Here is a 27,842-nt window from a genome sequence, read left to right as displayed (position 1 = left end):
CAACAGCACAACAACAAACAATACAAAGCAAAAAACACACAGAACACACCATACAAAAAGCAAAGCTACACACAACAGCACATCACATACACCAATTAGAAAGCACAGTGGCGTGAAAGAAAATCTTCTTGACTGCGCATGCACACAGAGATAAACCCAACAACGCCTATACTCTTAGAATCCACGATTACCGTACAACCAGCGTTATTGGGTAAATTTCACATATGCAGAGTAAAATTCTTCACTTGGAATAAATGTTCTTTTGATAAATTTTAACACAGATTTAGATTCTGACTACACAGCAACAAAAAACTGTGTGTACTTTTCTGTATTATGTTTTTTTACTATTATAATTATTATCTTTGTTGTCATTGTGTTGATGTTGTTGTAATTCACAATGAACTATTTAAAGTATGGTTTATCGCTCACTTTTATTATTGATTTATTTGTCATTACTTTATTGTGAAAATCCTGAGCGGAAATCTTACTTAAAGCGGAATTTGATCCTCTCGTTTCTGATTGGGCAACCACAGTTACGCTCATAATGACCAATGAGCGAGCAGCTGTGTAGCCATATAACGTAGTTGTGACGTGTTTGGAGTTATTCTCTGAGTTTTCTAAGCTAAGAGTAAGAAGATGTCTGGACGTGGTAAGGGTGCCGGTAAGGCCAGAGCTAAGGCGAAGTCCCGCTCCTCCCGGGCCGGGCTTCAGTTCCCGGTCGGCAGAGTCCACAGGCTGCTGAGAAAGGGTAACTATGCTCAGCGTGTCGGTGCCGGAGCCCCGGTGTACCTGGCGGCGGTGCTGGAGTACCTGACCGCTGAGATCCTGGAGTTGGCTGGAAACGCTGCCCGCGACAACAAGAAGACCAGGATCATCCCCCGTCACCTGCAGCTGGCTGTCCGCAACGACGAGGAGCTCAACAAGCTGCTGGGCGGAGTGACCATCGCTCAGGGCGGCGTGCTGCCCAACATCCAGGCTGTGCTGCTGCCCAAGAAGACCGAGAAGCCCGCCAAGAAGTAAACACGGAACCGGCTCCTCAACTACACAACAACGGCTCTTTTAAGAGCCACAACCGACATCTAAAGATCATGTTCCGTTAATATCTGAAACACACGCAATTATTCACGCTAATGTTTTAGTCCTGAGATATAAACTGCTTCTCTCATCAGTGTGATTAGAGCTACTTGTTACTGTCACTACAGAATTTGCCAGAGAACTTTTCCCTGAATTCACATTAAAATCATTTTATTCATTGTGCAGAATAACATTTCGTTTGCACAGTGAGATTGTTAAAATGTGGTTTGCAACACTAATTATAATTTAAGAGATGAGAATGAAATGGTTAAAATGAGGCTCAGGACAAAAACAACAAAGATATGAACATAAAGTTGATGTTACATCGTCACGTGGTGAGGATTCATCTTATTCACCCAAAATATTATTTCTCTCTACTGCTGCCATTCTGTGTTTCTTTGCATCTGAGTACTTTTAAAATACATTTGAAATCCGAGGAGTCAACGTACAGAAAATCCTGAATCTTGTCAGTTTTATAGGTTATGTTGTTGTTGTTTAGGTTTCACAGTAACAGCTTTACACATTTAGTTTACAGCTTTACACGTTTACAATATAGTTTGACACCAAGATGTTTTTCATCAGACTGTGAAGTGATTTCAAACCAATTTAATATAAAATATCAGTGTCTAATTTTCATTCAAAAAAAAGTTCTATTATCTGACATGTACTCCTCCGTCTTTAAATATGCAAGTATATTTAATTTAAATCACTCATAACTGTATATTATATACAGTTTTGATTTGTTTTGATTATTCTTAAATCTGAGTACAGTTTGCAGGTTACTGTGTATTACAGTTAGTTTATTTTTATAATATACAAAATTTACAATAGCTAAGATCTGTCCATCATGTGATTTTAAACTGAAGAATGTAAAACCATCTGGGACATTAGATAAGTGTTTGGACAATTAAACATTTTTTTGTTCTACCTTTGATCCTGCAGGAAAGTGTTTTTCATTAGACTATAAAGTGATTTCATACAAATTTATAAGTTAGTGACTAAAATCTAAAATCAAAAAAACTTATTTTAGCACAATATTATACATTTCTGAATGGATTTACGTTTAGGCTGCAATCTGAGTTTAAACTTGAACATATACAGTTAAAGACCATGTTGTTTCTATTATGTTATGCAGTTATGTGTGTAGTTTAAAATTTCTACTCTATTATGAATAATTTCTCATTCACAGTCTACTTGGATTATTTTACCAGAGACTGTTAAACTGTGGACTTGTATAAAAATATAGTGTTGCTGTCTACATTTATTCAAACAATACATGTAAAATAGAGAGTATGAGTTTATAGACCGGGATAAGAAAAAAAAACAAATAGGATAACTGGGTTACACTTCTGAATACTTCCTTCTCAAGATTATATATAAATATTAAGTTATTTAGTCTGCTGTATGTGTACAGAACATCATACTGTTAAGTGTTCACATAACCATCATGGTTCTATTGATACACTTTAAGAATTCACTATAATAAAATGTGGTTTAGATTAATGACTTAGATTAATTACATAAAGTAATGTGATAATAGGACGTGTTACTCTGTCAGAGAGTTGGTGGCTCTTAAAAGAGCCGTTGTGAGTATCAGCAGGTCTGGGGGAGTTTAAGCTCTCTCTCCGCGGATGCGGCGGGCCAGCTGGATGTCTTTGGGCATGATGGTGACCCTCTTGGCGTGGATGGCGCACAGGTTGGTGTCCTCGAACAGGCCGACCAGGTAAGCCTCGCTGGCCTCCTGCAGAGCCATGACAGCGGAGCTCTGGAAGCGCAGGTCGGTCTTGAAGTCCTGAGCGATCTCCCTCACCAGGCGCTGGAAGGGCAGCTTGCGGATCAGCAGCTCGGTGGATTTCTGGTAGCGACGGATCTCTCTCAGAGCCACGGTACCGGGCCTGTAACGGTGGGGCTTCTTCACTCCGCCGGTGGCCGGGGCGCTCTTACGGGCGGCCTTGGTGGCCAGCTGCTTCCTGGGAGCTTTTCCTCCGGTGGATTTACGGGCGGTCTGCTTGGTTCTGGCCATTTCTCTCTCTGTGAATCTTCCGCTTCAACAGAAAAAACAAAGAATGTCGTTTCACTGCGAGCTGCGGCTTTATAAAGGAGGAGCTGCAGCGCGCGCTCCTCCGGCCTGGAGGAGCGCGCGCTGCAGCTCATCTACTATTGGAGAGGAAATTCAAAGTAAACCCCGCCCCCACATCAGCTGACTAACGGCTCCGGAAGAAAGAAGAAAACAAAGAAAACACGTTTATATTTATCATTTATCATTTTATCTGAATGACCTTAAGTAACCTCTTACTGCCTTCACATGCGAGCAAGGATTTCTCTTTTCCTTTAGGTGACTTCTTCAGGTTCTATAATGGGGATTCTGCGCAATAAACTTCATCGCTTCCGGTTCAGGTCCCCTCTACGAGCTACATTGCGGATGGCGCTGTTTCATTCTAGATGCCTGCAGGAGCTTCCAAAACTGACCATATATACAGGCTGACATCTAAAACCTGGAGATGCGAAACTCAGAACAGCTGATCAGAGTCAGTTCAATCATCTCTGAGTTAAGCGCATGAGTGATAAATAAAAAGAATAATAAAATATATAAAATGCACATTATGTGCAATAGAGATTTCAGGTCAGGTGCTGCTCTAACAAACAGACACAGTTATGACAGAAGGACGCAGAGCTGAAGATGAATTCACGCTGTTCAAAGAAACAACTGATGCACATAAAAGCGGTAACTTTAGAAAGTAACTAAACTAATATCAAACCAGGATTTAGATTCTGACAGATAGTGAACCTCCACTAATGATACAGACTGCATGAACAAGGAAGTGAAACTCTGTAAGATGGAGGAGACAGAGAAACCCAGAGTTTAAGTTAACTCTCTCTCTGTTTCCCTCATCTCAGGGTGAACACGCTCTGTCGATTCATTTCCACAAACACAGGACTTGTTTGATCAGATGATAACATGTTTACTACTCACTATCCTACAACCACTTGAAAAAAAACAAAAAATCTTTCAAATCCACACGGACATTGTGAGATCATCCATCCAAACACAAAGACTGTGCAGTGATAACATCTACATTGATTGTTTTAAAGCATCAGTTTATCTTTAAACAGCCTTTAAAGAGGCCATATTACACCCATATTTCTCCACAAGTTAACACAGTTCACTGGAGTCTTAATAAAATGTATCGGAGATGCTTTGATTAAAATACCACAAGGATCAAGTGCTGCAGTCTTCTCATCTTGTATTTTCATCCTTAATTGCAATAAACGGATCAAAAGGTAAAAAAAAAAAACATTGATTTGTTAAAAAGTCTGAATTCATCCTTTGTCCGGTTTGTCTGCAAGACGACAAGTTCAGATGGATCAGAGCTATGCTAGCACTATATCTGCTCCACACTAAAAATAACTAAAGACATAAATACAGCAGTGACGTTATTGTTTATACATATAAACATACTGTGTAACTTTATGTTAACTCACCGGCGTTTATTACTGATGACAGCAGCGGAGGTGGTGTGTGGTTCCGGTGTTAGCTCCGGCTAGGTTGAGAAGTGAGATTAAACATCCTCAAAAAAATCCACTTCCCAATCCCAAAAGTTTAAAAAAGTTTCAGAGCAGAATCAGGTGTTTGTTCCTCCAGAAGACAACAGCAGCAGCGACACCAGACTCTTCAGCCAGTGCTCTGTTAGCAAGCAGCGGCTCTTTGTCCCGCAATACGAATTTTTCACCTTTAGCTTAGTTTAGCTTTACCCCATGTGATGTAAGAAGGGGCATCAAATCTGAATGGCTTGTTGAATCTTTTGAGCACGCCAGCCCACATCAAACTGACTGGCTGGGTGTTATTTCACTGCTTGTATGCTAGTAGAGACCTGAATACATACACAGAAGCACTGAAATAACTTCATAGTTTGGCCTCTTTAATTGTTTCCAGATAGTGTTTTGTCATCGTGTGCAGCTCTGCAGTGATTACTAGAAACAGTAACTTGTAATTTATGTTGACAAATCTGTACCAGAGGGCATCAAGAAATAAACATTTTCCTATTATAATTTAACTGTATGAAGGTTTAGATAAATCCACTCCAAACGTTAAAACTTTCCTGGAAGGAAAAAGCTCTTTTAGAGTAAGTGTGTGGCCCTTAAAAGGACCTTTGTGTTATTGTATTGACTGATGACTTTAACCTCCGAAGCCGTACAGGGTGCGGCCCTGCCTCTTCAGCGCGTAAACCACGTCCATGGCGGTCACGGTCTTCCTCTTGGCGTGCTCGGTGTAGGTGACGGCATCACGGATCACGTTCTCCAGGAACACCTTCAGCACACCGCGGGTCTCCTCGTAGATCAGACCGGAGATACGCTTCACTCCGCCGCGGCGAGCCAGACGGCGGATGGCGGGTTTGGTGATTCCCTGGATGTTATCACGGAGAACTTTACGGTGACGCTTAGCGCCTCCTTTACCGAGTCCTTTACCGCCTTTACCTCTTCCGCTCATCTTTACTGATAAAGTTTCTTTATCTGAAATGTTGCACCAGCTTGATGCCCAAAAATATATGTCTGACCTGAGGACGTAATTGAAGACAGAGGCGGGTCTTTTCTCCTTCTTTGGATTTGCGTTTCCTGTCGATATTTAACTTTTTTGGCTCATTAGCGCCTCCAGCTGACCATGAATCAGGGACACTTTATATCTATAAAATGATCAGAATCACAAACAGGTTTATTGCCCAGTAGGTTTTCACTTACAGTGAATAACAGCTAAAATATGCAAAATAGAAATGTACAATAAAATGTGTAAAATATATTCTAAGTGAAAAGAGTTTTTACCAGTTCAAAGTTTAAACTGAAGAGAATAAAAATGTACAAAATATGTGTAAATGTTCATAGTGTGAACAGCAGTGTGCAGTTAATAATAATACATGTTTGCATCAATGTAACATGCCGTGTTAGATGTGCTGGGTAATGAGTTAATATAAGGTGTGATGTCTATGGGAGGGATAGAGTCCAGGTCCGTCGGGGTCTCGGGTCTTGTTGATGAGGCAGCTGCAGTCAGGAAGAATAAAAACTGACCTTAATTGACTGAGATGCAGTCAGACTGTAATGCGCCACAGCAAAAAGGTTTGAATACTTTTCTAAATGATTTTTAATAAATATACAAAAACAGGTTTTCACTTTGTCATGACTTTGTGAATCCACTGTATCTATAATACAAACATAAAGCTGCAGATCACTGTGACTCTGTCATCCTACCTGTCCTCAACATTCTCCTTTGAAAGTCAGAAAACTTTCACTTTCACACAGCAATGAAGCCGACAGAGTCACATATAAAAGAGGTTTAATTTATTTTAAAGCAGACTCATCTCTGCACAGTTCAGCCCGTCATCAGTGTGAGCGCTCGTGGACTAGAGGTCATAAACCAGAGTCGTGCACTGTTGAATAACAGCTGTGATTTGATGGACAGCTGGATGGATGCAGGGACGCACACATACAGTTTATAAGATGCTGACAGCAGTCACACAGTGTTTGAGCCGATATAACAGAAATACAGTCCATGAGTAGATAGAAGGTCAGAGTGTACGTTGAGTACAGCACAACATTTAGACAGCAGTGTTGCAGCAGGAAAACTATAATCCATAAATACTTAACTCTGCTTTCATTAAAGCATTTATATTATTAATTATAGGGAGCTCAAAGCTGACAACACTTCTATTAAACATTCTGACAGCTTGTTGTTGACTCAGCTTGTCATCAGGAAGCAGAACATGAACAACAACAAAACAAATGTGATGACGAGACACTAAAATATGAATCTTCCAGATAAAACTGAACAGCTGCTTGTTAACTTTTGCTCAAACATGTCAGAGCTGCAGTGTTTGCTGTAAATGAAGCTTCTCACAGAGTGAAGGATGTTCAGACTGCAAACTGATTTTACTGTTTATAGTGGTGAGAGATTTACTCTGCATCAGTAACTTCAGGATGATAATGTGTCTGCACCACATAACACTTAAATTATGCAACATACTCTACCTAATGTTTTATGAAAATGAACACTTGTGAGTTTCGTTCTCTAAACCGGATGTTGCTCTTTACGGTAAATGTGGTTGGCTCTTAAAAGAGCCGTTGTTGTGTTGTTGGGGAGCCGGTTCCGTGTTTACTTCTTGGCGGGCTTCTCGGTCTTCTTGGGCAGCAGCACAGCCTGGATGTTGGGCAGCACGCCGCCCTGAGCGATGGTCACTCCGCCCAGCAGCTTGTTGAGCTCCTCGTCGTTGCGGACAGCTAGCTGCAGGTGACGGGGGATGATCCTGGTCTTCTTGTTGTCGCGGGCAGCGTTTCCGGCCAGCTCCAGGATCTCAGCGGTCAGGTACTCCAGCACCGCCGCCAGGTACACCGGGGCTCCGGCACCCACACGCTCCGCATAGTTGCCCTTCCTCAGCAGCCTGTGGACTCTGCCGACCGGGAACTGAAGCCCGGCCCGGGAGGAACGGGTCTTTGCCTTGGCTCTGGCCTTACCGGCACCCTTACCACGTCCAGACATTCTTCTGTGTTTGACTTTTCTCGTAAAGTGAAACGAAGATATCGCCTGTAAAACTATGTCTGATACATATACAAGGCGTCTCGTCGTTCATTGGTCGAGTTGAGCTGCAGTGTGGTCGTCCAATCAGAAAAGGCCACATCAGCGTTACTATAGCAATCATGACACTTCCGCCTCGCAGTAGCTGAGATTTACAGAATAAGACTTAACATAATAATAAAAAGATAAAACTAAAAGCTCATGATAACATTTTACTGTAATGCTAAAATAATATGTTTTTAGGATACAGTTTAATGAATATAAAGAGTTCATTCTTAATTAAGTGAGCTTGACTGAAGTATGATTAATAATACTAGTTTTATTTGTATAGAACTTTTCTTAACCCAGTTACAAATTCCTTTAATAAAGGATATAAAAGATAATGACAAGATTAAAGTAAATACATTTTAGAGTAAAATAAAATATAGAAAAAACAACTAATTATACACATCAATGTTAAATAACTTAAAATGCCAAAAGTGAAACTGATTTAACCAAATGTAACTGAACTTCGACTAAATTAATCTGAATGAATTAATACTGAATATGTTGTAAATTTGAAATTACTGAGCAGATCTGAGCAGCCACATATTGATACTGGGATTGATGTTGGGCGACTATTTTGATCTTTAACAAAATGGTAAAATACTTCCAAATGACATTCAGATAAATTTATATCATTGTATGTAATGTAAATTTGATTTGTTAGTTTACTTTGTAACTAGTATTATACTTGATCATTTTATTTAGGAAACATGGGACTAACATGTAACATGTTAAGTCTTATTCAAGTCATCACTAATGCCAGTTTGAAATCAAATCATGTAAATAAATCATAATTAAATGTAAGTGAGTCATTATAGCAAGTTACACAATTAGTGTAACAGAACCATAATTACAATCACCTGTTATTCCTGATGTTTTTGGCTTCTTGAAGAGCTTTTCTCTCACTGTTATATGCTTCTTACTTTAAAACTAGATGTTCATAGTTATACTTTAATATAATACAGTTTAACTATTGTCTTATTTGTTTAAGATAAAAACTACTATGTAAAAGACACTGCTGGACATTTCACATACAAATAACTACCAAACATATAAAAATATACATTTATTAGAAAAATAGAACAGTAATACTAAATGTCTATAACAAACTTTCACTCGTTTCCCGAGATGTCAACATTTAAAAAAGGAGAAATTGTTCAACACACAAATAAAACACGTTTGGAGGAAAAGTGCTCTTTTTGGATTTGGGTGGCTCTTAAAAGAGCCTTTTTTTGGGAGTGAAACCTGCTTTGGAAAGTTTACTTCTTGGCTGGTTTCTTGGCTGCTGCCTTCTTCGCTTTGGGTTTCACCACCTTCTTGGCGGCTTTCTTGGGTGTCGCTGCCTTCTTCACCACCTTCTTTTTGGGGCTCTTTGTGACCTTTTTCACAGACTGTTTCTTGGCTGCTGCGGGTTTCTTGGCCTTCTTGGGAGTCGCTTTCACTGCTTTTGTCTTCTTAGCTGCGGGCTTCTTGGCGGCTGCTGCCTTCTTAGCAGCGGGTTTCTTCGCTGCGGGCTTCTTGGCCTTCACGGCGGGCTTCTTCGCAGCCTTCTTAGGCTTCTCAGCGGCTTTGTTCGCCTTGAAAGATCCGGACGCTCCGGCTCCTTTTGTCTGCACCACAGCTCCTTTCTCCACCAGGCTCTTCACGGCGCGCCTGATGTGGGCACTCTTGTGCTCCACATCGTAGCCCTGAGCTGCCAGGACCTTCTTCAGGGCGATGTATGAAATACCTTTACGCTCCTTGGAGGCGGTGATCGCTTTCAGGACGAGCTCGCTGGCGCCGGGTCCGGACTTCTTGGTCGTCTTGGTGGTTTTCTTCTTCGGGGCCTTGGCCGGTGCGGCCGGGGCGGCGGGTGCTGCTGGGGCGGCGGGAGCAACTTCTGCCATCGTAGTATCGAGTATCTTCTCACAACTAGTCTTATCAGACTGATAATCGACCGGCAGCAACGAGAGGGACTTAAACACACCATGAGAACCGTGGAGACTCAACTCAGTCTGCTGCTTTCCAGAGCATCAGGAACACAGCCACACTTGTGTTTTCTCGCCACATATAAATGTATAAAATACACATTTAAACGAAACAATCAAGTGTAAAATTTAATCCGGCGGATAGCGATGAAGTTCTTCTTCGTGTGGAAGCTCCGTAAATATTTGAACTTTTCTGTATTTAATTTGGGAGGCGTTTAAACCTCTCCTATCTGCCGCGGAGTGAGGCTCTGCGCGGTGACTTTTCTCTGTTATTTCCGTCCTAAATGCTTCGAAATACACCAGAAGTCCACTAAAAATATGTAGATAGTGAGAGGACATGTTTGTTTCGAGTACCAAAGTAAAAAAAGTCCCCATCTGTGAATATGTTTTTAATAAACTGACGTTATTTCGGTATCTGCAAGCACACTCAACGTGGATGCCATTTGCACCTCCTATGACACAGTTAGTGTTTGTCCTTTATTTCCTATGTTTATTATTTTTAATTCATACTTAATACAATGATACTTATATTATAGTTATTACAATCTGACATGTGTGACACAGATAGATGGATATATTTCGTTTTGTAGAATATGAATCGGACCAAGCAACCAATTACTCAAATGAGGAAGATATAACCAGACACCCAGGAAGGGGCTTTGGGGGAAAAGAAGCCACTTAAATAACAAGCAAAAATCTTTGAGTAATATAACTAAACAATTCAAAGGACTTATTATGATACTTAAATACATGGACAAACATATTACAAATTTAAATTTTCAAAGTAATGGGAGTTATATAGTTGAATCACACTGTCAATGTGAAAAGACACATTGACAGTATAGCTATAATGAATAAGCCCTGAATGCAGTGAAAGTAAATATGTACAATTAAAATATATTAAAAAGCAGCTATATTTGTTATGCTCTAACTTCAGAGTTGCCAGTTTTGTGAGGTACACCAATCTGAAACTAATGCAGTCTAATTACAACAGTCTAAACTATTTGATATAAACCAGACAAACTCTCTAAAACAAACAAAATCAGATCATTATAGCTTTGACTTTTAGCTAGAAATGCCTAATAAACTGGCAACTGAGTGTTGTTAGGGCCAGATCCACAAAAGTGCCAGGGGCCCTAACCGTCCCTGGCACTGAAAGTGTGAGGAACGTCTTGTTTTTGTACAGATTATTAGGGCCTGAGCATGAAAGTGCCAGGGGCCCAACAGTCCAGCCACTGCATTCTTGAGGGGCTTGGGATGCTCAAAAAGTCACAAAAATTGGCACACATGTCAGAACTGACCAAAACTGCAAAAGTCCTGGTGACTGGGCCCGGGCGTGGCCAGCGGGCTCTATAGCGCCCCCAAACGCAGTGCCATGTTGGCATAAACTTGCTTTGATCTTCATGAAATTCAGTTGAATCATTGCTCTCATCATTTTGGTCACAATACATATTTTTTCATACTTTTTTTCCAGACAGGAAGTCAGCCATTTTGTGTGTCAATTTTAACTTCACAAACACATTTGAGGCCTTTAGGATGCACAAAAACTCACAGACTTTGCACTCATGTTCCAACTGGTAAGTATTTCGATTTGATATTGTAATTGGGCTTGGGCATGGCATGTCGGCTCTATAGCGCTCCCTGATTACTTTTAGCATTTTTGAGGTGCTAGGGGTGCTTGAAAACTCACTAAACTTTGCACAGGGATCAGAAGTGGCGTAACTTGATATCTGATGTGGGTCTTGGGTTTGGGTTTGGCAAAATGGCTCGTGGGCACCCCCTAGAAAATTTCAAAGTCAAAGCCCCCAACTTTAAATTTGATATAGATGTACAAAATTTGGTTGGCAGATGTAACAGGCTTTACCAGGCTTTAAACATAAAGCCTCATGGAGCCATACCATAAGTCCAACAGGAAGTCAGCCATTTTTGTATTTATTGTGCAATTTTCCCACAAAGTGCAGCCATTTACAGGCTTTGTAAACAGAATTAACCCAAGCAACTTCAAATTTTATAGGTGATATCTTAAGACCTTTGTGATGCTAAATTGCAAAGCTTTTCAGTTTTCATGGAACACCCTTGACGTGGCGTGACAATTTTGCCCTGAACATGAAACAGGAAATTGTTGTAACTTAAATGTACATTGTCCAATCTGCCCCAGATTTCTCATACTTGAGTCCAGGCCTGAACAGATCTACACTGAGTCAACACTATGCTATGACTCTGACTCAACACTGAGTCAGAGTCATAGCACCACCTACTGACTGAGGAAGTCAGGCTTATGTGACAAACATCATCCAGTTTACATGAAATTTACATGGTGTGGTCTACACATGATATACAACATGACATACAATTAGTGAGTGTTCTCTGGTGCCACATAGTGGACACAGGAAGTGATAGGTATCTATTACATGCAATGTCCAATATTCAACATCCATGTCAGTTGCCCTCTGGTAAATGTATTGCTGCAATAGTATTTCACTTATGTAGTACTGCCTACGGCTAACAGGAAGTAAAGCCTAAATGACACGTAGTTCATGAAATGTAAAGGCAATTTCCAATATGTCATCTCCAGCTTCACATACAGCACACAAAAAAGAATATATTGTCCAATAATCCTGAAAATTCAAAGACATGTCAACTGACCTCCAGTAGCGATACCACGGCTGTGGCTATCTCTGACACACGTGAGGTGTGAGGGTTCGTTCATCGCTGCTTGCGGCTTTAAATCTTGTATTATATTTCGTAAGAATTTCCTCTTCTTCATTAACTTCATTAACAAGCTGGAATCAGAGAATAAGAGATTTTTTTTTTTTTAAAGAATGACACTAATCAATGAATTGATTATCAAAATAGTTGGTGATTAATTTGATAGTTGGCAACTAATCAACTAATCATCGCAGCTCTACCTTTGTTGCTCTCATTCAGGGCTTGTAAATTAACATATTAAATATGACAGATTAAAGGACAGGCTATTAAGCTGACATTATTATATTATATAGTATTTACATATTATTATTAAATGTAACATGTAATAATATAGTGACTATACTTTAAGGCAAGGCACTTTTATTTATGGTGTATTTTTTTACAGGTAAAGTCAATGTTTTTACATTAAAGTGACAGTTAACATGTACAGATACATGCAATAAACAATAAACTTGCATTATCTGACAGACAAAAAGACCCACAAAGTAACTACTTATAGCCAAAGAAATATATAAATATGGTTCCCAGCCTGAGGGTCCAGTCCCAAGATCATTAATGGGTGAAGAAAGAAAAACTGTTCTGACTTTGTTCTTGTTTTCTATAAAATGCTGAACACTTCAATACTCGATAAGTAGTCACAAGTAAATATCGCTTCATTCATTTTAAAGCAGGATTACGAGCCAATATGTTGGAAAGCACTGCTAAAGATTTCAGTCTGCATTTTCTTTTAGAGAACACTAACTATTCCATGCAGGCTACAGGAGGAAAATCACCACCTGCTGACATGCTGATATCAGACTGTTGTCAATGAGCAGGTTAGAAATATACTTAACCATTACATAATTGAAATAATCTTAAAATATTAAAGTTGATTCTGTATTGCATTGGAAAAAATAAAGACAGAAAATGTAATATAGTATCAATTACAGTAGCTTCAGCTTTGCATATATTGTAGTTGCTATTTATCAATAATCCAAATCAAATTTAAAATCAAAGGCCATCGATGCATCATGAGGATGTGACGTATGCAGGGAAATAAGTACATAGTCCAAACAAAGTATTGTGTTTTTCTTTAGGTTAATTCATCAAATGTCACCAAGCAAACAACAGGACACAGAAATCCTGGCTCCTGAAAACCATAGACTGTCCCATTGACCCTCCAGGTGCATGCTGGTCCCAAACCTGCCCACCTACCTGTATCACCTGAATCTCACAATACAAAACAAAATGCCAGCAAATCAAACTAAATATGCTTAACAAAACAAATGATCACCACAAGGAAATACCATTGAAATCATGTCTAATTAAAGAACACTCAGAAGACATACTAATTATTAATAAAACAGCAAACAAATGAATAATTAGCTCCTACATGTGCCATGTAAAGCTAACTGCTCTGTACTGAATCTGTTTGAGCCTTGTTGTTTGTGTAATCAAGCAAAGACAGAATGACAGTATGCCAACTCATTTAAAATAAAAGTATTAACCAGTTTCTTGGATTCAGCTTGACATATTAATTCTCAAACTCCTGATATGTTCCTCAAGTCATAGAAAGCCACTTAGGTTACTGATGTAACTAAAAGTTAAGATAACAAAATAACAGACATTGTTGATGCGCTCACTTCTTTTCAGAGACACTGGATAACTTTCCTGTGTCAGGTTTTTGGATCTATGTAAAATCAAATATTCAAAAACATATTCAAGTCTACCTTCAATAATCATGTATAAGACCGATGAGCCAGGCTGCTTTTAAACCAAAAACAATTTAAACCCAATTGTAGTTTGGAAATCAGCTGAAAACATTTGCATTCCAAGATATTTTTTACGTGAATAATACTACTACATACTTAACAATAAATCAGTACCCTGACACTTATCAGATTTATATACTTATTACATTTACATTTTTTTTATTCAATAATGTAATTCACCACAACTTAACACATGTCTTATTGGGTCACAGGAGAAGCTTGTGTTCAGTAGATCACATCATCCAAAATGAAAAATAAATACGTAAAATGTTCATTTTCTGTGCATTCATTTTAATGACAGACAGTTTTTTTAAGTACATGTGAAGTTATAACGCAGACTAAAATAAATGATATACACAATGACTGTGTGTCATAGGTGTAGAGTCCTGACTCGAGTGTGCTTGCAGACGCCAAACTAACCTCAGTTTAATACAAAATTATTGGCAGGAACGGAGTGTTTTTACTTTTAGTCTTTGAACAAACATCCCCTTTCACTAACTAACTGGTTTTACTGGTCTTACAAAGTATTTTAAAGCATTTCGGAGTGAATTTATTGGGAAAAGTCCCGGAGCATTGCCTCACACGGAAGTAGTTGGCGGAGGTTTACAGGCTTCCCAGACGAAATACAAAACTCTCCAAAGCTTTATTTGATTTACACATGAAGAGACACTTCCCCGCTATCAGCCCAGTTTGAATTTAGAGGTTAGTAATGTTTCCCAGTGTTTATTTTACACATTTATATGTGGAGAGAAAACACAAGTGTGGCTGTGTTCCTGTTGCTCTGAGGAGCAGTATGCCGGGTTGAGTCTCCGCGGTTCTCATGATGTGTTTAAGTGCCTCTCATTGGTGTCGGTCTATTTACAGTCTACTCAGATTCGCTGATCAACACGAGACGATGGCAGAAGTCGCCCCAGCAGCACCCGCCGCCCCGGCCGCACCGGCCAAGGCTCCGAAGAAGAAAGCCACCAAGGCGACCAAGAAGTCCGGTCCCGGCGCCAGCGAGCTCGTCCTGAAAGCGATCACTGCTTCCAAGGAGCGTAAAGGTATTTCATACATCGCCCTGAAGAAGGTCCTGGCAGCTCAGGGCTACGATGTGGAGCACAAGAGTGCCCACATCAGACGCGCCGTGAAGAGCCTGGTGGAGAAAGGAGCTGTGGTGCAGACAAAAGGAACCGGAGCTTCTGGATCTTTCAAGGCGAGCAAAGCCGCTGAGAAGCCCAAGAAGCCCGCAGCAAAGAAGCCCGCCGTGAAGGCCAAGAAGCCCGCAGCGAAGAAACCCGCTGCTAAGAAGGCAGCAGCCGCCAAGAAGCCCGCAGCTAAGAAGACAAAAGCAGTGAAAGCGACTCCCAAGAAGGCCAAGAAACCCGCAGCAGCCAAGAAACAGTCTGTGAAAAAGGTCACAAAGAGCCCCAAAAAGAAGGTGGTGAAGAAGGCAGCGACACCCAAGAAAGCCGCCAAGAAGGTGGTGAAACCCAAAGCGAAGAAGGCAGCAGCCAAGAAACCAGCCAAGAAGTAAACTTTCCAAAGCAGGTTTCACTCCCAAAAAAAGGCTCTTTTAAGAGCCACCCAAATCCAAAAAGAGCACTTTTCCTCCAAACGTGTTTTGTTTGTGTGTTGAACAATTTCTCCTTTTTAATGTTGACATCTCGGGAAACGAGTGATAGTTGTATATTACAGGATTCCCTTCAGTTTTTAAAGACACTTAGTATTGCTGTTCTATTTTTCTAATAAATGTATATTTTTATATGTTTGACAGTTATTTGTGTGTGAAATGTCCGACTGATTAGAAACTTTAAACGTGTCGTATCGGTTCTATCTATGTATGTATCTTTTTTTATAAAACATCACTTATTAAATAGTTGGTAGATTAAAATATATCCATGTTAATATTGTTCTCTAACCAGGTAATATTGATATAACTGATTATTTCCATTGTTTATTTTATATATGAGTTTTACAGTGTGTTTTACAATATATAAATCAGTTTGCAATAGTTTTTCCTCAAATTATTTTTTATTTTATAAATCATAAACACCCATATTGGGAACAAAATGAAAGAAGAAAGAAGTAGGAGAGAAAAAGCAGTACTTAAATAATTATCTTTTGTCCATATAATTTTTCCCCATAAAAATACATTAGATCTCTTTTATGTCAATGAATCTTTGTCCCACACAACATCAGATACAACTTTTAAATGGATCAATAAATGATGAAATAAACGAGTTGTTTCTGTGTCAGTAAAGGTTTAATAATCATACTCTTCCTCTCAGCGGTTAGTAGTTGGTTTTGATTTTTAATGCTTTCCTCTGATAGGTGTTCTGCTGTGTCACGTGCATACAGAGGGCCAATAGGCGTTGCCAGCGTCTCAGCGCCGCGTATATAAAGCAGAAACTCTGCAGTTGAAGACAACTGATTCTTTAGAAGAGGAAGTTGACATAAAGTCGCGATGGCCAGAACCAAGCAGACCGCCCGTAAATCCACCGGAGGAAAAGCTCCCAGGAAGCAGCTGGCTACCAAGGCCGCCCGTAAGAGCGCCCCGGCCACCGGCGGAGTGAAGAAGCCCCACCGTTACAGGCCCGGTACCGTGGCTCTGAGAGAGATCCGCCGCTACCAGAAGTCCACCGAGCTGCTGATCCGCAAGCTGCCCTTCCAGCGCCTGGTGAGGGAGATCGCTCAGGACTTCAAGACCGACCTGCGCTTCCAGAGCTCCGCTGTCATGGCTCTGCAGGAGGCCAGCGAGGCTTACCTGGTCGGCCTGTTCGAGGACACCAACCTGTGCGCCATCCACGCCAAGAGGGTCACCATCATGCCCAAAGACATCCAGCTGGCCCGCCGCATCCGCGGAGAGAGAGCTTAAACTCCCCCAGACCTGCTGATACTCACAACGGCTCTTTTAAGAGCCACACATCTACTTTAGAGAGCTGCTCTCCTGTTAATACTAATGCTGGAAAATCTGAAGTTGTTGAATGTTTAATTAGGTTATTAATTGAAAAGTCAAACGGCAAATGCCAAAACAAAGATACAATCAATATTCCTTAAGAGGTTCTTTATTCCAGTTATAAAGATGAACGAAAAAAGCTCATCTAAAATAAATTACACTACAACCTTGGTATTGTATACAGTACAACGTCCTCTGGTCTAACAAGGGTGCAAGTGTTTAATAAGTGACACGAAGTAAAGTAGTAGTACTGAGTTACTTTAATCTTCAAAGGCAGGTCTCTAGGGAATAAGTCATGTGAGATTGTTTAACATTGGAATCAGCATCCAACGCCACATTATATTCAAGCTTCTTCGTACATGAAATTGAAGCTATTACAGTAAAAACACGGATATCGTCTCTTAGAGGAAGTGGCGGCTCTTAAAAGAGCCTTTGTGTTCTTGTCTCAGCAGGTCTGGATCAGGTTTAACCTCCGAAGCCGTACAGGGTGCGGCCCTGCCTCTTCAGCGCGTAAACCACGTCCATGGCGGTCACGGTCTTCCTCTTGGCGTGCTCGGTGTAGGTGACGGCATCACGGATCACGTTCTCCAGGAACACCTTCAGCACACCGCGGGTCTCCTCGTAGATCAGACCGGAGATACGCTTCACACCGCCGCGGCGAGCCAGACGGCGGATGGCGGGTTTGGTGATTCCCTGGATGTTATCACGGAGGACTTTACGGTGACGCTTAGCGCCTCCTTTACCGAGTCCTTTGCCGCCTTTTCCTCTTCCGCTCATTTTTTCGATTTGTTACTTCTACGGTGAAGACAAACTGATGTCGCCTTTCCGCAGAGCACCGTATATAAATCCTCTCTGCGGACGTAAGTGAAGTCAGTCAGCTCGCGCTCTGATTTCGGGCCAAGTTTCCGTTTCCTGTAACTAAGTTAAGAAAGAATAATAAGGCACTGCATATCCGGCTAAGACATTGAGCCTTCAAAATAAAAGCAAAACTATAACAGGAAAAAAATCAAACGACTATCACAGTATAGTAATTAATTTACCTTTTAATTACCATCGATTTCAACCATCCCACTACACCAAATCAGCTACAATATTAAATAAATATATAAAAACATTGTTTATATTATATATTGTTTTGAGTTAAAAGCAGCGTTTAAAGCCAGTTTATTCTATTTAACTGAAGCCCTTGACTGACTAATTAAATGAGGATCCCGTTTCTGTTTCTTTTTTGTTGTTGTGGTAGTTGTTTCTAGAATAAAGAAAATCTCTGAGACACAAAGCTGTGCAGTGTCTGTGTGAGTGTATGAACTTTGGTGGTGGAAGTGGTTGTGATACAAGGGGCACCAGCTAAACTCTTGCCGAGGGCACCAAACTGGTCACAGCCAGCTCTGCATACAGTAAAATATTTTGGACCCTCTTCAAAGACGTATAAATAAATAAATCTGTGCTGTTTGGAGTAGGGAATTACCATTTAAAGACTGATATTTATACAGCATTTACCTGCTTTTGATTTTTGGAAAGTGCCACATTCATATCAGAAAATTCTCAATCCAAACACCAAACTTGTATGTTTTAATGCCACTTTTAGTATCTGGATACTCTGAACTATACTGCAGAGACTTGCTATGCCATAAAAACTGTCTCTCATATACGTTCAACCCTCAATCATTTGTAGAATCATTTGTTTTTTACTTAATATTTACCTGTGATGTCTGCATCGCATATCTTAGATCCAGTTTTGTTTGCTTCTCCTACTTTTTTTTTATTTTTTATCTTTAAAAAATTATTTTTTAAAAAGTGCATCATATCATTAATTAAAACATTTTTTCTACAAGACATTAATCCCAACTTTAACCACAAATAATGAATTATGTAATAATAGAATATATGTTAAAGACAAAGTGTGTGATCTCAATGTAAAGTTAAAAACAGGATTGAAACCTCCTTTGCTCTTGAATCGTACAGACAGTATAAATTCCCAACGTCACCAACTAGTGGAAATAATCTTCTGGTAAATATTTCTGTAGAAGTTCACACTGTGTGTCAGGAACATGTGAGTTAATTTTGACCCATTTAACTAATCAAAAGGAACAACGTACTCGTGACCCTGCATTAGCAGGCAAGAGGACTGCACTATTCATAAATGTGTCTACAATTTGCAGGTAACAGTCATTTGTAAAACGGACCCCAGCTCTATAATGTTCAAATCATTTGTTATCATGTTGATATGTGAAATATTCAGAAGACAAAACCTTTGGCTTTAAAAATGAAACAAATATATCTTTTTGTTTAGAATAAACGGATTGGGAAGTTTTAAGACAAACAAAATTTTATTAATCTTAATATGATTATTTCCCAGCTTTTTAAGTACTTTCCATCTTTTATTGTGTGTAAAGATCTTAATGGCCATACTGTCATCCTTAAAGGACAGGTTCACAAGCTTTCAATTGTGTCTTAAAACAACATGTGAACATTAAAGCTGTTTTTCTTGCTGTAATCATTCCTCCTGTTCATACTGACCATTAGAAGATCCCTTCCTAATGACCTTACAATGGAAGTGATGGGGGACAAAATCCACAGTCCTCCTTCTGTGCAAAAATGTTTTTGAAAGTTTATCTGAAGCTAATATGAAACTTCGGCGTCCAAATGAGTCAAATCAAGTAGATATCTTTCAACGTTACAGTCTTTTTAGTGCCAAAGTTCCTCTTTTTGTTACTATACTTCCACCTGCAGCTCAACAGGGAAACACTGTCCGAGGAAACACAAAGAGGGAATTTGATGCTAAAAAGACTGTAAATGTGTCAGATATCCACTTGATATGACTAACTCAGACTGCTGAAGCTGAATAGAAGCTTCACACAGACTTTTAAATGACTGTGTGGACACACTGTGGATTTTGGCCTCCATCACTTCCATTGAAAGCACATTTGAAGGATCTTTTAATATCCAGTATGAACAGGAGGAATGATTACAGCGAGGAAAACCTCTTTCACTGTTACTATGGACACCTGACTGCTGTTATAGACACACTGGAGACATGGTGAACCCGTCCTTTAATGAATGTGTTTACTACATGGTAAATCTGAAATGACACGCAGAAGTCTTCACAATGGCGCCATCTAGTGGTATAAAATGCAATGCAACCTTCCTCATTGCTCCTAAATCAACAGCAAACAGCCACATTTGAGTTTGTTTCAGTTTATTTCATAACTCTTCTGCATATATTATTAACAGTTTAACAAACAGGATTCTTTTTGTTAAAAACACAATGTAACATTAACGGGATGAGGTTTAACATGTGATACACTTAAACCACTTATACACAGAGAACGTCAGAAGTTTTGGCTTATTCAGACCAATTTGGCAGCGTTGTTTTGGGGAACGGTGTCAGCAAAGGTACTTGATGGACGGAGGCAGTTTCACGGATGATTCACACTCACAGGCAGCAAAGTCTACTGAAACTACCTCCACTACTGTTGGCAGAACACAACATCCCTGGGTGAATATGAATGTAGGGCTGTATTCAAACAAAACCATGCATTTGTTTAAAAAATAAAATAAAATACACTTTGCAGGTACGCCTACAAACAGTCGCTTTTCAAAAATATTGAAAAATGTCAAAAATGCAAAATGTGCATTTTGTGCACCACGAGCCCCAGTTTGTGCCTCTGAGGGGTTTTTATCATGATTACACTCCAGCCACAGAAACAAGCTGCTCTCGTCATTAAAACTAAGCATAAATCAAACTTTGAAAATCCAAAAAGCTTTCCTAATTCTGAGATATTTAGAGACTCTTATATCCCAACTGTACAAAAATATTCCACCTCTTGTTCCGTAAAGTAGATTTTAAACCAGTTTCACAAGCTGTGACTCTTCAACCAAACAAAGAAGGAAACCTGAAGTGACATTTTGTTATGCATCACCAAAATACAGACATTTTTTTGTCAGGTTCATTTTTCTAATTAAGTATTATTTTCTGTTGTTTCATATTTTCATATATTAATAACATGTTTATATTTTCTGCTTCCTGCAAGACGAGAAAGAAAATATGGCCACGTACTTTTAATGTACTTTTGCTCTGGGGCTTGGTATGAATTAAGCAGAACTCTTTCTACAAATCAAGTAGAACTTTTTGTACAACTTAAGTAGAACTCTTGATACACTCTTGATACAGTAAACTCTTTGTACAAATTCTTAATTAAGTGAACTTTCACGCCAGATGTGCAACTGTTCATGCCCGTGCACACGGCAGATCATTTTTGTTGATGTAATCCTCGTCCCTACAGCAGCACAGCGGAGCTCTTTGCTTGATGGAATTAGATGGAACCACCAAAACCACCTGGAGAAAAACCTATAACTGTTATAATGACCACAATGCAAAGCTTAGTGTGTGTAACTTGGTTCTCATAATTAGAGAAATGGTCCAACAATAGCATATGTAAAGTATTTAAGTGATCATGACAGCAAAGCCCCCCAATAACGATACATTTTGGAGGGAAGGGATTGAAAAAAAAACAGTTGCCATGTTACATTTAAATCAGCATTAACATCACAAGTAGAAACAATAATTAAACATTTTGTTTCTTTTGTTGGAATAAAGCCAAAATGTTTTTTATATGACAGATCAAATTCCTACTTTCGGTTGTACTGATGGTCCAATTCAACACAGTCTGGAAAAATCCAACATATCCATGATCAGATAGCCACGAGCAGGCAATACTGTCGGACATTTATCCTCCATTAGAATGAATGATTTCCTGTCTCTGTTAATCTGAGTTGTGCAAGCAGTGTTAAGGCCTCAGTATGCGTCAAACAAAGTGCTTGTTGAGTCCTCATACGTCTGAAACCTACTCCCCCAACACCTTTCCCATTTTGGAATTTGAGGCTGCGTCTCACAATTTTTGTAACTTTCCGAAACCTATAATCACAAAGTTTGGAGGTGTGAAAGTATGCAGGGTTTTATCTTATAAGGGTGTTTTCAAAGCTGCGTAGTTCAGTGTGATTAAATAGGATTCTGCTTGGTTTTCCGCCTTGTTACGATTCATTTGGGCAGATCTGAACTGAGCAACCGGACCAAAACAACCACACAGAGACTCTTTGAGGAAGTGATCCGACCTCCATCTGATGACTACAAGGCTGCCGGAGAATGAATCGAGGTCTGACCTGGACTAACAACCAAGCATGTTGTCTTCTTGATATTTGGGCAGATAGGAACTTCTTCAGGATCTTCTTCCTATGTTTACGTTCTCACTCCCACCCCAGACACATCTGACCAATGAGAGGAGAGAGCGTTCTCACCTGGATTTTAGTGATGCATTTGAGTTTGCTTGGATTTTCGCACAACTATTTACGTCACTATTTACGTGAACAACTGTGTGCAACACTATTAATGTCTTTGAGGAAAGAATTTCTGAAAGTACACGCCCTTATTCCCATTTCTATGATTCATGGCGTCTCTATGATGGCAGGTTTTTCACCACGACATAGACATGTTCAGACGAAACATTCGCTTGAAGCGTACTGAACCTTTTTAGACAATAGTGTGTTTCCATCTTTGTCGCAACAGTTTGTCTCTTTTCTGTCTCAATATGACAATTCCCCTGTGTGCAAAGCCAGCTCCATAAAGAAAAGGTTTTCCCAGTTTGGTGTGGAAGAACTTGACTGATCTGCATAGAGCACTGACTTCAAAACCTTCCAACACGTTTGGGATGCACCTATGGTTGAATTGGAGCCAATTTCTCCTTAAAAAGATCAATAAGGTATCTTCACACTGCTGTCTTAATCCAAATTCTCTTTTTATTCTAAATGGATATGACAACGTTTTCATCACAAATTTGGAACAAGACAGCTGTGTGAGTCCTTTTTGTGCAGTTAATTGTTACCTAATTGCCTAATTGTGCAGTTACCTCCTGATGATACCAATCCTTTTTCAAAATGATCCCAAATCTTTTAATGCAGATCAAGGCTCCTGGTTTTGGTATGACATGTCCAACTGTCCTGTCCCCATTACTATTGGCCATGCACTAAAGAGGTTACCATAATTGTTTGGTTAAAGGAATTACTGAACATGAGACAAAATAGTTTTTGAAAGGTAGAAAAGTCTTTTTGGATCAAAACACAATTCATAAATTTGAAAATAACGATTCCCTGAAAGGCACAAACTGAATTGAGTGAACCATTGATGCATTTAATCGAGCTCATGATGTGTGTGTGTGTGTGTGTGTGTGTGTGTGTGTGTGTGTGAGGTATATGGAGAGCTAATGGGAGGATGTTTGTAGGACTTCAGGGATAAGGCTGGGCATCTCCAGTCTACACAGTACAGGGATAGCAGCTTTAAGGATACACATAACACAATTTACAATTGCAGAAAACAGGATTGAAACAATAAAACAGGAATTACTGTAAATTCTCAAATAATGGTGCAGGTCTTTATAAGAAACTGGATATTATTTATAATAGTTTCCCCTGTTTCCTAAGTATATTTTATCATATCTTATCATATATTTAGCTGTACAGAGGGCGTAATACTTACACTTTCCTGCAAGACCTTTATTGTTAAACATCTGCAGAAATTGTTGAATGTAATTACCCATCAGCTTAAAGTGGTAAAATCAGAGTGAGAACAATATAATATGATAATAAGGAGAAGAAATCATGCTCTGGAAACGTGAAATACACTGAATTTATCGTGTGAGTATTTTTTGCTAATGTAAATTTGCATTTGACAGTTTTGTGACATATTTAACACTAATTCAGCACAGAAACACAGTCCCATGGATGATTAAACATATTATTTTAATATGTTAGAAATTAAATTGCTAAAATGTAATTCATGGGCAAAATTATTTTGGAAAAAGGGCTCTAAACACTACGATAATTTTAGTCACTCATTAAATGCTAAATTCTGCAAATTTCTATGTATCTAAATGTTGTTTTTTTTATTTTAAACACCCCCAGGATATAATGCCAGGGAATATATATATACATATATATATATAGGCTAATATTTGTTATCTGTGTGTAACTGTAGATTATAAACTCAGGCCATGACCTTGTTTTTTTGTTTTTTTGTTTTTTTCAAGTTTTGTCATTGCAATCAGAGACAAAACTCACTATCATGGTTTGAATTGATCAAAAATGAATGACTTTACCTTGCCATCAGAGACACAGCAACATAATTTGAAACTCTTTGATTTTTTTTATCAATCAAACCATAATTTCCCGACACAATTAATAACTGTACATACTGATGATTTACCCAGGAGAGTTTAATGCCCATTCAAGAGCTGGAAGCACTCCAATAGCCAGTCACCTAGCACCATTATTTCTTTACCATAACTCCCAAATGCCAAGAATGGATAATCACATTCACACAGGATTGTGAATGTTCTTTTCTCATTCACTAGTTTGTGAACGATAGCTAAGTTAATTAGACCAGATCTACCGGTAGACTGAGATTAGCTAACAAGGCACGAATCTAACATAACAATTAGTGGGTTTAGTGACATCTTCGTGTCATATAGGATGGATGGTAGAGGTGAGAAAGGTTCTGAGGTTTACAACTTCAGAAATGGCCATATGAAGGTTAAAAATACTGTGACAATATAGCACTATACCCTTTTAATTTGTGTTTAATTAGCTTGAACGACAGGCTGACATCAATAAACAATAAAATGGTATATTACTGTTGAGCTGAGGTTAACAAACTAGCAAAAAAAAGAACAGGAACATGAGCATTCATCATTCTTGACCTCTGGGAACGATGTAGTGGTGGTGAAGAAAAAGTGTGCACAAAGACTGTATAAGCTTGTAAACTAATAAATGGACCTTTGTTGTTAAATTTGGGAATAATTTATGCTTTAACACCACAGAGATTGTGTTTATCTTGTGCTGTAAAGACAAGGCAAGAATGGAAACTCAATTTGAATGTTGGTGTGAACATATTTACATCTCTGAAACTGGTAATTGACATAAGCTATGATATAAACTAGGATCCAACATTAGCTAACAGGGTACAAAGCTAGTACAGCATTAGCATGGCTAAGCTTCACATGAAATTTTTTTTTTCTTTTCTTTTTTTTTTTTTTTTCAGCAGAAGCTTTTCCTTTTCAAATGAATAACGTTCCAGAGCAGATAAATCTTCAGGATTGCACACAAACATTACTTTGGTGTTCAGCATTTGGCCAAGATACCAATAGTTTCACAACATTTAACTAACCAATTAATTAGCATTTTCTACCACCACTAATTTTCTGTTTTTTTTTCTTCCCATCTTTCATTCTGAACTGGGCTTTATTTGTGACCTGACCACTTTTATTTGATAATTTACAGTATTTTACCTTCCATTCTGGCGAACACACCCATTCGCTTTTCTCACTTACACACATGCCACTTATAGTTGCTTGATTGATATGTAGGAGGAAGTACAAAATAACAGCAAGAAGAACAGGCCACACAAAGGTAGAGAATACTAAATACTTTAGATTCAAGCCCCTGAACAAACAGTAGAAACCAAAACATTGCTCAGAAAATCCAACAGCTAAGATGAGCTGACAAGAGGAGCCTGTGGTGTCGGCCCCAAAACTGTGAGACCCTGAATGCATCTTGCTGTTGGGGACAATGGTGCATTGTTAGCTGAGATAGGCTATGGCTTTGGCCCTGTCAGGGCAGGAGGGGATGCTGTTGAGGAAAACTAAACTTGGACAAATTGTCTTTTAGCAACAACCAAACGTCTCCTCTCCCTTAATGTGTTCAGATGTTTTGTTTTTTTTTTCTCCTAAGTCTGTCTTACACCGTTATCCTTTTAGAAAAATAGAAATCAGGAAAACATCATTACAAAAATAAACCAAAATGAGCAAAAGTTCATCCAAAGTCTACATCCACATGACAACTTCACATAAATATCGACTGATATTGCACAGCGAGGGATTTCTTCCGATATGAAGTAAATCACTGATACGATTTGTAGAAAAAAAAAAAAAAAACACACAATAGGACATTAAAATGATTAAAAGTTGCATGTCCTGATTAGGTTTGATTTTTTTTTTTTTTCTCCAGACAGACAAAGAGTGAGAGCAGCAGCACGATCCCCAGCCCTCCTACATCAGGCAGATACTGTATATCCTCTGAGTCCTGCTCGAAAGAAAAAAAAAAAAAAAAAAAGCAAAAAAAAAAAAAAAAAAAAAAAAAGCAAAACAAAAGCTTCAGAAGTATCACCGGTGAATTTTGGTTGAAGGCACAGAGTTCCAAAAAAGGGTAGATGATGCTGTTTTTTGAAGTGCAGCAGCAGTTTTTGTGTGTGTGTGTGTGTGTGTTCTGGTGGAGGGGTTTCCTGTGGTCGGATCAACTCTCCTGATGGTCGGAGGGCAGGGCGTCAACTCTCTGTGGAGACAAACGGAAGATGAGAAAATTAGGAAAAAGAGGAAAAGATTTTATTATTCAAGTGTCTCTTTTCAGAAGCTTCGCCAAATTGATGAAAGCAATAACTGGTGTAGATAAAAGTTGGATTAAATGGGACACACAGCAACCCAAGAATGAGAATTATAAGTGTGTAAATTGTCCTGCCGTGAAGGTGTGTTCGGACAGAACACAATGAAAATGGTCACTTTGCGTTATTTGTGTGAATTAGACTGCACTGTCGTCAGGTCTTGTCTCCATACTTACATAAAAGGTCATAAAGCCACTGCGTCCATTAAAGGGGACACATCATGCACATCTCCAGATCTATATTTATATTCTGGGGCTCTACTGGAATGTCTTTGTATGATTTACAGTTAAAAACTCCTTATTTATCTTCTACTGGTCCTTTATGCAGCCCCTCAGTTCAGCCTCTGTCTGAAACAGGCCGTTTTAGCTCCTGTCTCTTTAAGGCCCCGCCTCCCGATGAGCCCACTCTGTTCTGATTGGTCAGCTTCAAGAAGCTTCCTCCGGCTCCGGAGGCTACGTAAACAAACTATAGTAGCAGGATTTCACTTCTTTTTCTCCTTCTTTACTCCAAATGTCAACTTCTCAAATCCATCCGTACATGTTGGAGCTGCTGAAATATGAGAGTATCTACAGTATATACACAGTAAAATTGACCAATCATAACCATATCTTCCCTTCTAAATGGGCGGACTTTGTTGTCGCTACTTTATGACATGTTTAAAGATTAAACTCTCATTTAAACACACAGTTTAAACAGTTTTCCCGGCCTTCACTATTTCGTGTCAAGCGGTGCACCAGCGCACTGAAATGGAGCAGAACCAATCACAAACTAGCGGGACAAAAACAGATAAACAAGCCGGGAGTAACCATGGCTGGTGAGGATTATCCATGCCATGTTCAAGATTAACTTTTAATCAAAAGTTGGAGTTAATCGGCAAAGGAAGACCTTCACCAGAGCTAATTTGGTGCAGAAAACCAAGGCTTTAATTCAACTCCAGGATTTTGTTTTACAGTAACTTGTGTTAATGTGATCATCAAAGGGTGAGTTTTTAAAATCTAATAACGGCCGCCGTGCCAGCTGATATTATCCTGACCGCTGCTGCCACTGTTGTGTATGTTATGTCATTAATATGCACATGTAGCTATTGTTGACTGTGAGCATGCTGTGGTGTGTGTGTGTGTGTGTGTGTGTGTGATGTGTAGATTGGTTTTTGTGCTGTCGTGCACCTTTATTCTGCTGAAGTGCACACAGCTTGTGTGTGATCTTGTTGTAGGGAGGAGGTTTGTTTTGGAGATAACTCTCACTCCCTCCATGCTGTTTGCTCGTTACATTGGTTGAGGAGGGTCAAGATTAAAAAAAAACAAAGTCA

At 39.3% G+C, this 27,842-nt stretch overlaps 9 protein-coding genes and 1 long non-coding RNA gene across 11 annotated transcripts in view; 3 read left to right on the top strand and 7 right to left on the bottom strand.

Moving 5' to 3' along the window:
- Nucleotides 1-600: 600 nt before the first annotated feature.
- Nucleotides 601-1,153, top strand: LOC122975261 (late histone H2A.L3). The gene has a single exon (XM_044343614.1). The coding sequence runs from the start codon at nt 637-639 to the stop codon at nt 1,018-1,020; it is 384 nt and encodes a 127-aa protein (XP_044199549.1). The 5' UTR covers nt 601-636; the 3' UTR covers nt 1,021-1,153.
- Nucleotides 1,154-2,636: 1,483 nt separating this feature from the next.
- Nucleotides 2,637-4,666, bottom strand: LOC122975255 (histone H3). The gene is made up of 2 exons (XM_044343608.1): nt 4,558-4,666; nt 2,637-3,119 (listed from the first exon to the last, which is right to left on the bottom strand). The coding sequence occupies exon 2, from the start codon at nt 3,095-3,097 to the stop codon at nt 2,687-2,689; it is 411 nt and encodes a 136-aa protein (XP_044199543.1). The 5' UTR covers nt 3,098-3,119; nt 4,558-4,666; the 3' UTR covers nt 2,637-2,686.
- Nucleotides 4,667-5,205: 539 nt separating this feature from the next.
- Nucleotides 5,206-5,578, bottom strand: LOC122975266 (histone H4). The gene has a single exon (XM_044343620.1). The coding sequence runs from the start codon at nt 5,561-5,563 to the stop codon at nt 5,252-5,254; it is 312 nt and encodes a 103-aa protein (XP_044199555.1). The 5' UTR covers nt 5,564-5,578; the 3' UTR covers nt 5,206-5,251.
- Nucleotides 5,579-5,757: 179 nt separating this feature from the next.
- Nucleotides 5,758-21,589, bottom strand: LOC122975272. The gene is made up of 3 exons (XR_006400605.1): nt 21,577-21,589; nt 13,760-13,764; nt 5,758-7,092 (listed from the first exon to the last, which is right to left on the bottom strand). It is a non-coding gene; the product is annotated as an uncharacterized LOC122975272 (long non-coding RNA).
- LOC122975260 (histone H2A-like) lies at nt 6,389-7,635 on the bottom strand. The gene has a single exon (XM_044343613.1). It carries the CDS (start codon nt 7,598-7,600, stop codon nt 7,217-7,219), a length of 384 nt encoding a protein of 127 aa, XP_044199548.1. The 5' UTR covers nt 7,601-7,635; the 3' UTR covers nt 6,389-7,216.
- On the bottom strand, nt 8,457-9,716 carry LOC122975254 (histone H1-like). The gene has a single exon (XM_044343607.1). It carries the CDS (start codon nt 9,565-9,567, stop codon nt 8,941-8,943), a length of 627 nt encoding a protein of 208 aa, XP_044199542.1. The 5' UTR covers nt 9,568-9,716; the 3' UTR covers nt 8,457-8,940.
- Nucleotides 14,959-15,852, top strand: LOC122975253 (histone H1-like). Its single transcript, XM_044343606.1, has one exon. The coding sequence runs from the start codon at nt 15,004-15,006 to the stop codon at nt 15,622-15,624; it is 621 nt and encodes a 206-aa protein (XP_044199541.1). The 5' UTR covers nt 14,959-15,003; the 3' UTR covers nt 15,625-15,852.
- On the top strand, nt 16,540-17,013 carry LOC122975257 (histone H3). The gene has a single exon (XM_044343609.1). The coding sequence runs from the start codon at nt 16,555-16,557 to the stop codon at nt 16,963-16,965; it is 411 nt and encodes a 136-aa protein (XP_044199544.1). The 5' UTR covers nt 16,540-16,554; the 3' UTR covers nt 16,966-17,013.
- On the bottom strand, nt 17,460-17,847 carry LOC122975265 (histone H4). Its single transcript, XM_044343619.1, has one exon. It carries the CDS (start codon nt 17,821-17,823, stop codon nt 17,512-17,514), a length of 312 nt encoding a protein of 103 aa, XP_044199554.1. The 5' UTR covers nt 17,824-17,847; the 3' UTR covers nt 17,460-17,511.
- Nucleotides 21,590-22,988: 1,399 nt separating the features above from the next.
- The window catches only part of LOC122975247 (potassium voltage-gated channel subfamily A member 1), a 63,206-nt gene continuing 58,352 nt past the window's right edge, over nt 22,989-27,842 (bottom strand). For both annotated transcript variants that reach the window (XR_006400600.1, XM_044343593.1), the window contains exon 2: nt 22,989-26,427. The gene's annotated coding sequence lies outside the window, so the exon portion shown is untranslated. The remainder of the gene's footprint in view (nt 26,428-27,842) is intronic.

This window comes from Thunnus albacares, chromosome 23 (genome assembly GCF_914725855.1).
Source record: "Thunnus albacares chromosome 23, fThuAlb1.1, whole genome shotgun sequence".
Lineage (NCBI taxonomy): Eukaryota > Metazoa > Chordata > Actinopteri > Scombriformes > Scombridae > Thunnus > Thunnus albacares.
This window is presented reverse-complemented; position numbering and strand designations above follow the sequence as displayed.

What these genes read in the sequence shown, in the direction of transcription:
- LOC122975257 (XM_044343609.1), top strand. Translation starts at nt 16,555, where the DNA reads ATGGCCAGAACCAAGCAGACCGCCCGTAAATCCACCGGAGGAAAAGCT.
- LOC122975254 (XM_044343607.1), bottom strand. Translation starts at nt 9,567, where the DNA reads ATGGCAGAAGTTGCTCCCGCCGCCCCAGCAGCACCCGCCGCCCCGGCC.
- LOC122975253 (XM_044343606.1), top strand. Translation starts at nt 15,004, where the DNA reads ATGGCAGAAGTCGCCCCAGCAGCACCCGCCGCCCCGGCCGCACCGGCC.
- LOC122975260 (XM_044343613.1), bottom strand. Translation starts at nt 7,600, where the DNA reads ATGTCTGGACGTGGTAAGGGTGCCGGTAAGGCCAGAGCCAAGGCAAAG.
- LOC122975266 (XM_044343620.1), bottom strand. Translation starts at nt 5,563, where the DNA reads ATGAGCGGAAGAGGTAAAGGCGGTAAAGGACTCGGTAAAGGAGGCGCT.
- LOC122975261 (XM_044343614.1), top strand. Translation starts at nt 637, where the DNA reads ATGTCTGGACGTGGTAAGGGTGCCGGTAAGGCCAGAGCTAAGGCGAAG.
- LOC122975255 (XM_044343608.1), bottom strand. Translation starts at nt 3,097, where the DNA reads ATGGCCAGAACCAAGCAGACCGCCCGTAAATCCACCGGAGGAAAAGCT.
- LOC122975265 (XM_044343619.1), bottom strand. Translation starts at nt 17,823, where the DNA reads ATGAGCGGAAGAGGAAAAGGCGGCAAAGGACTCGGTAAAGGAGGCGCT.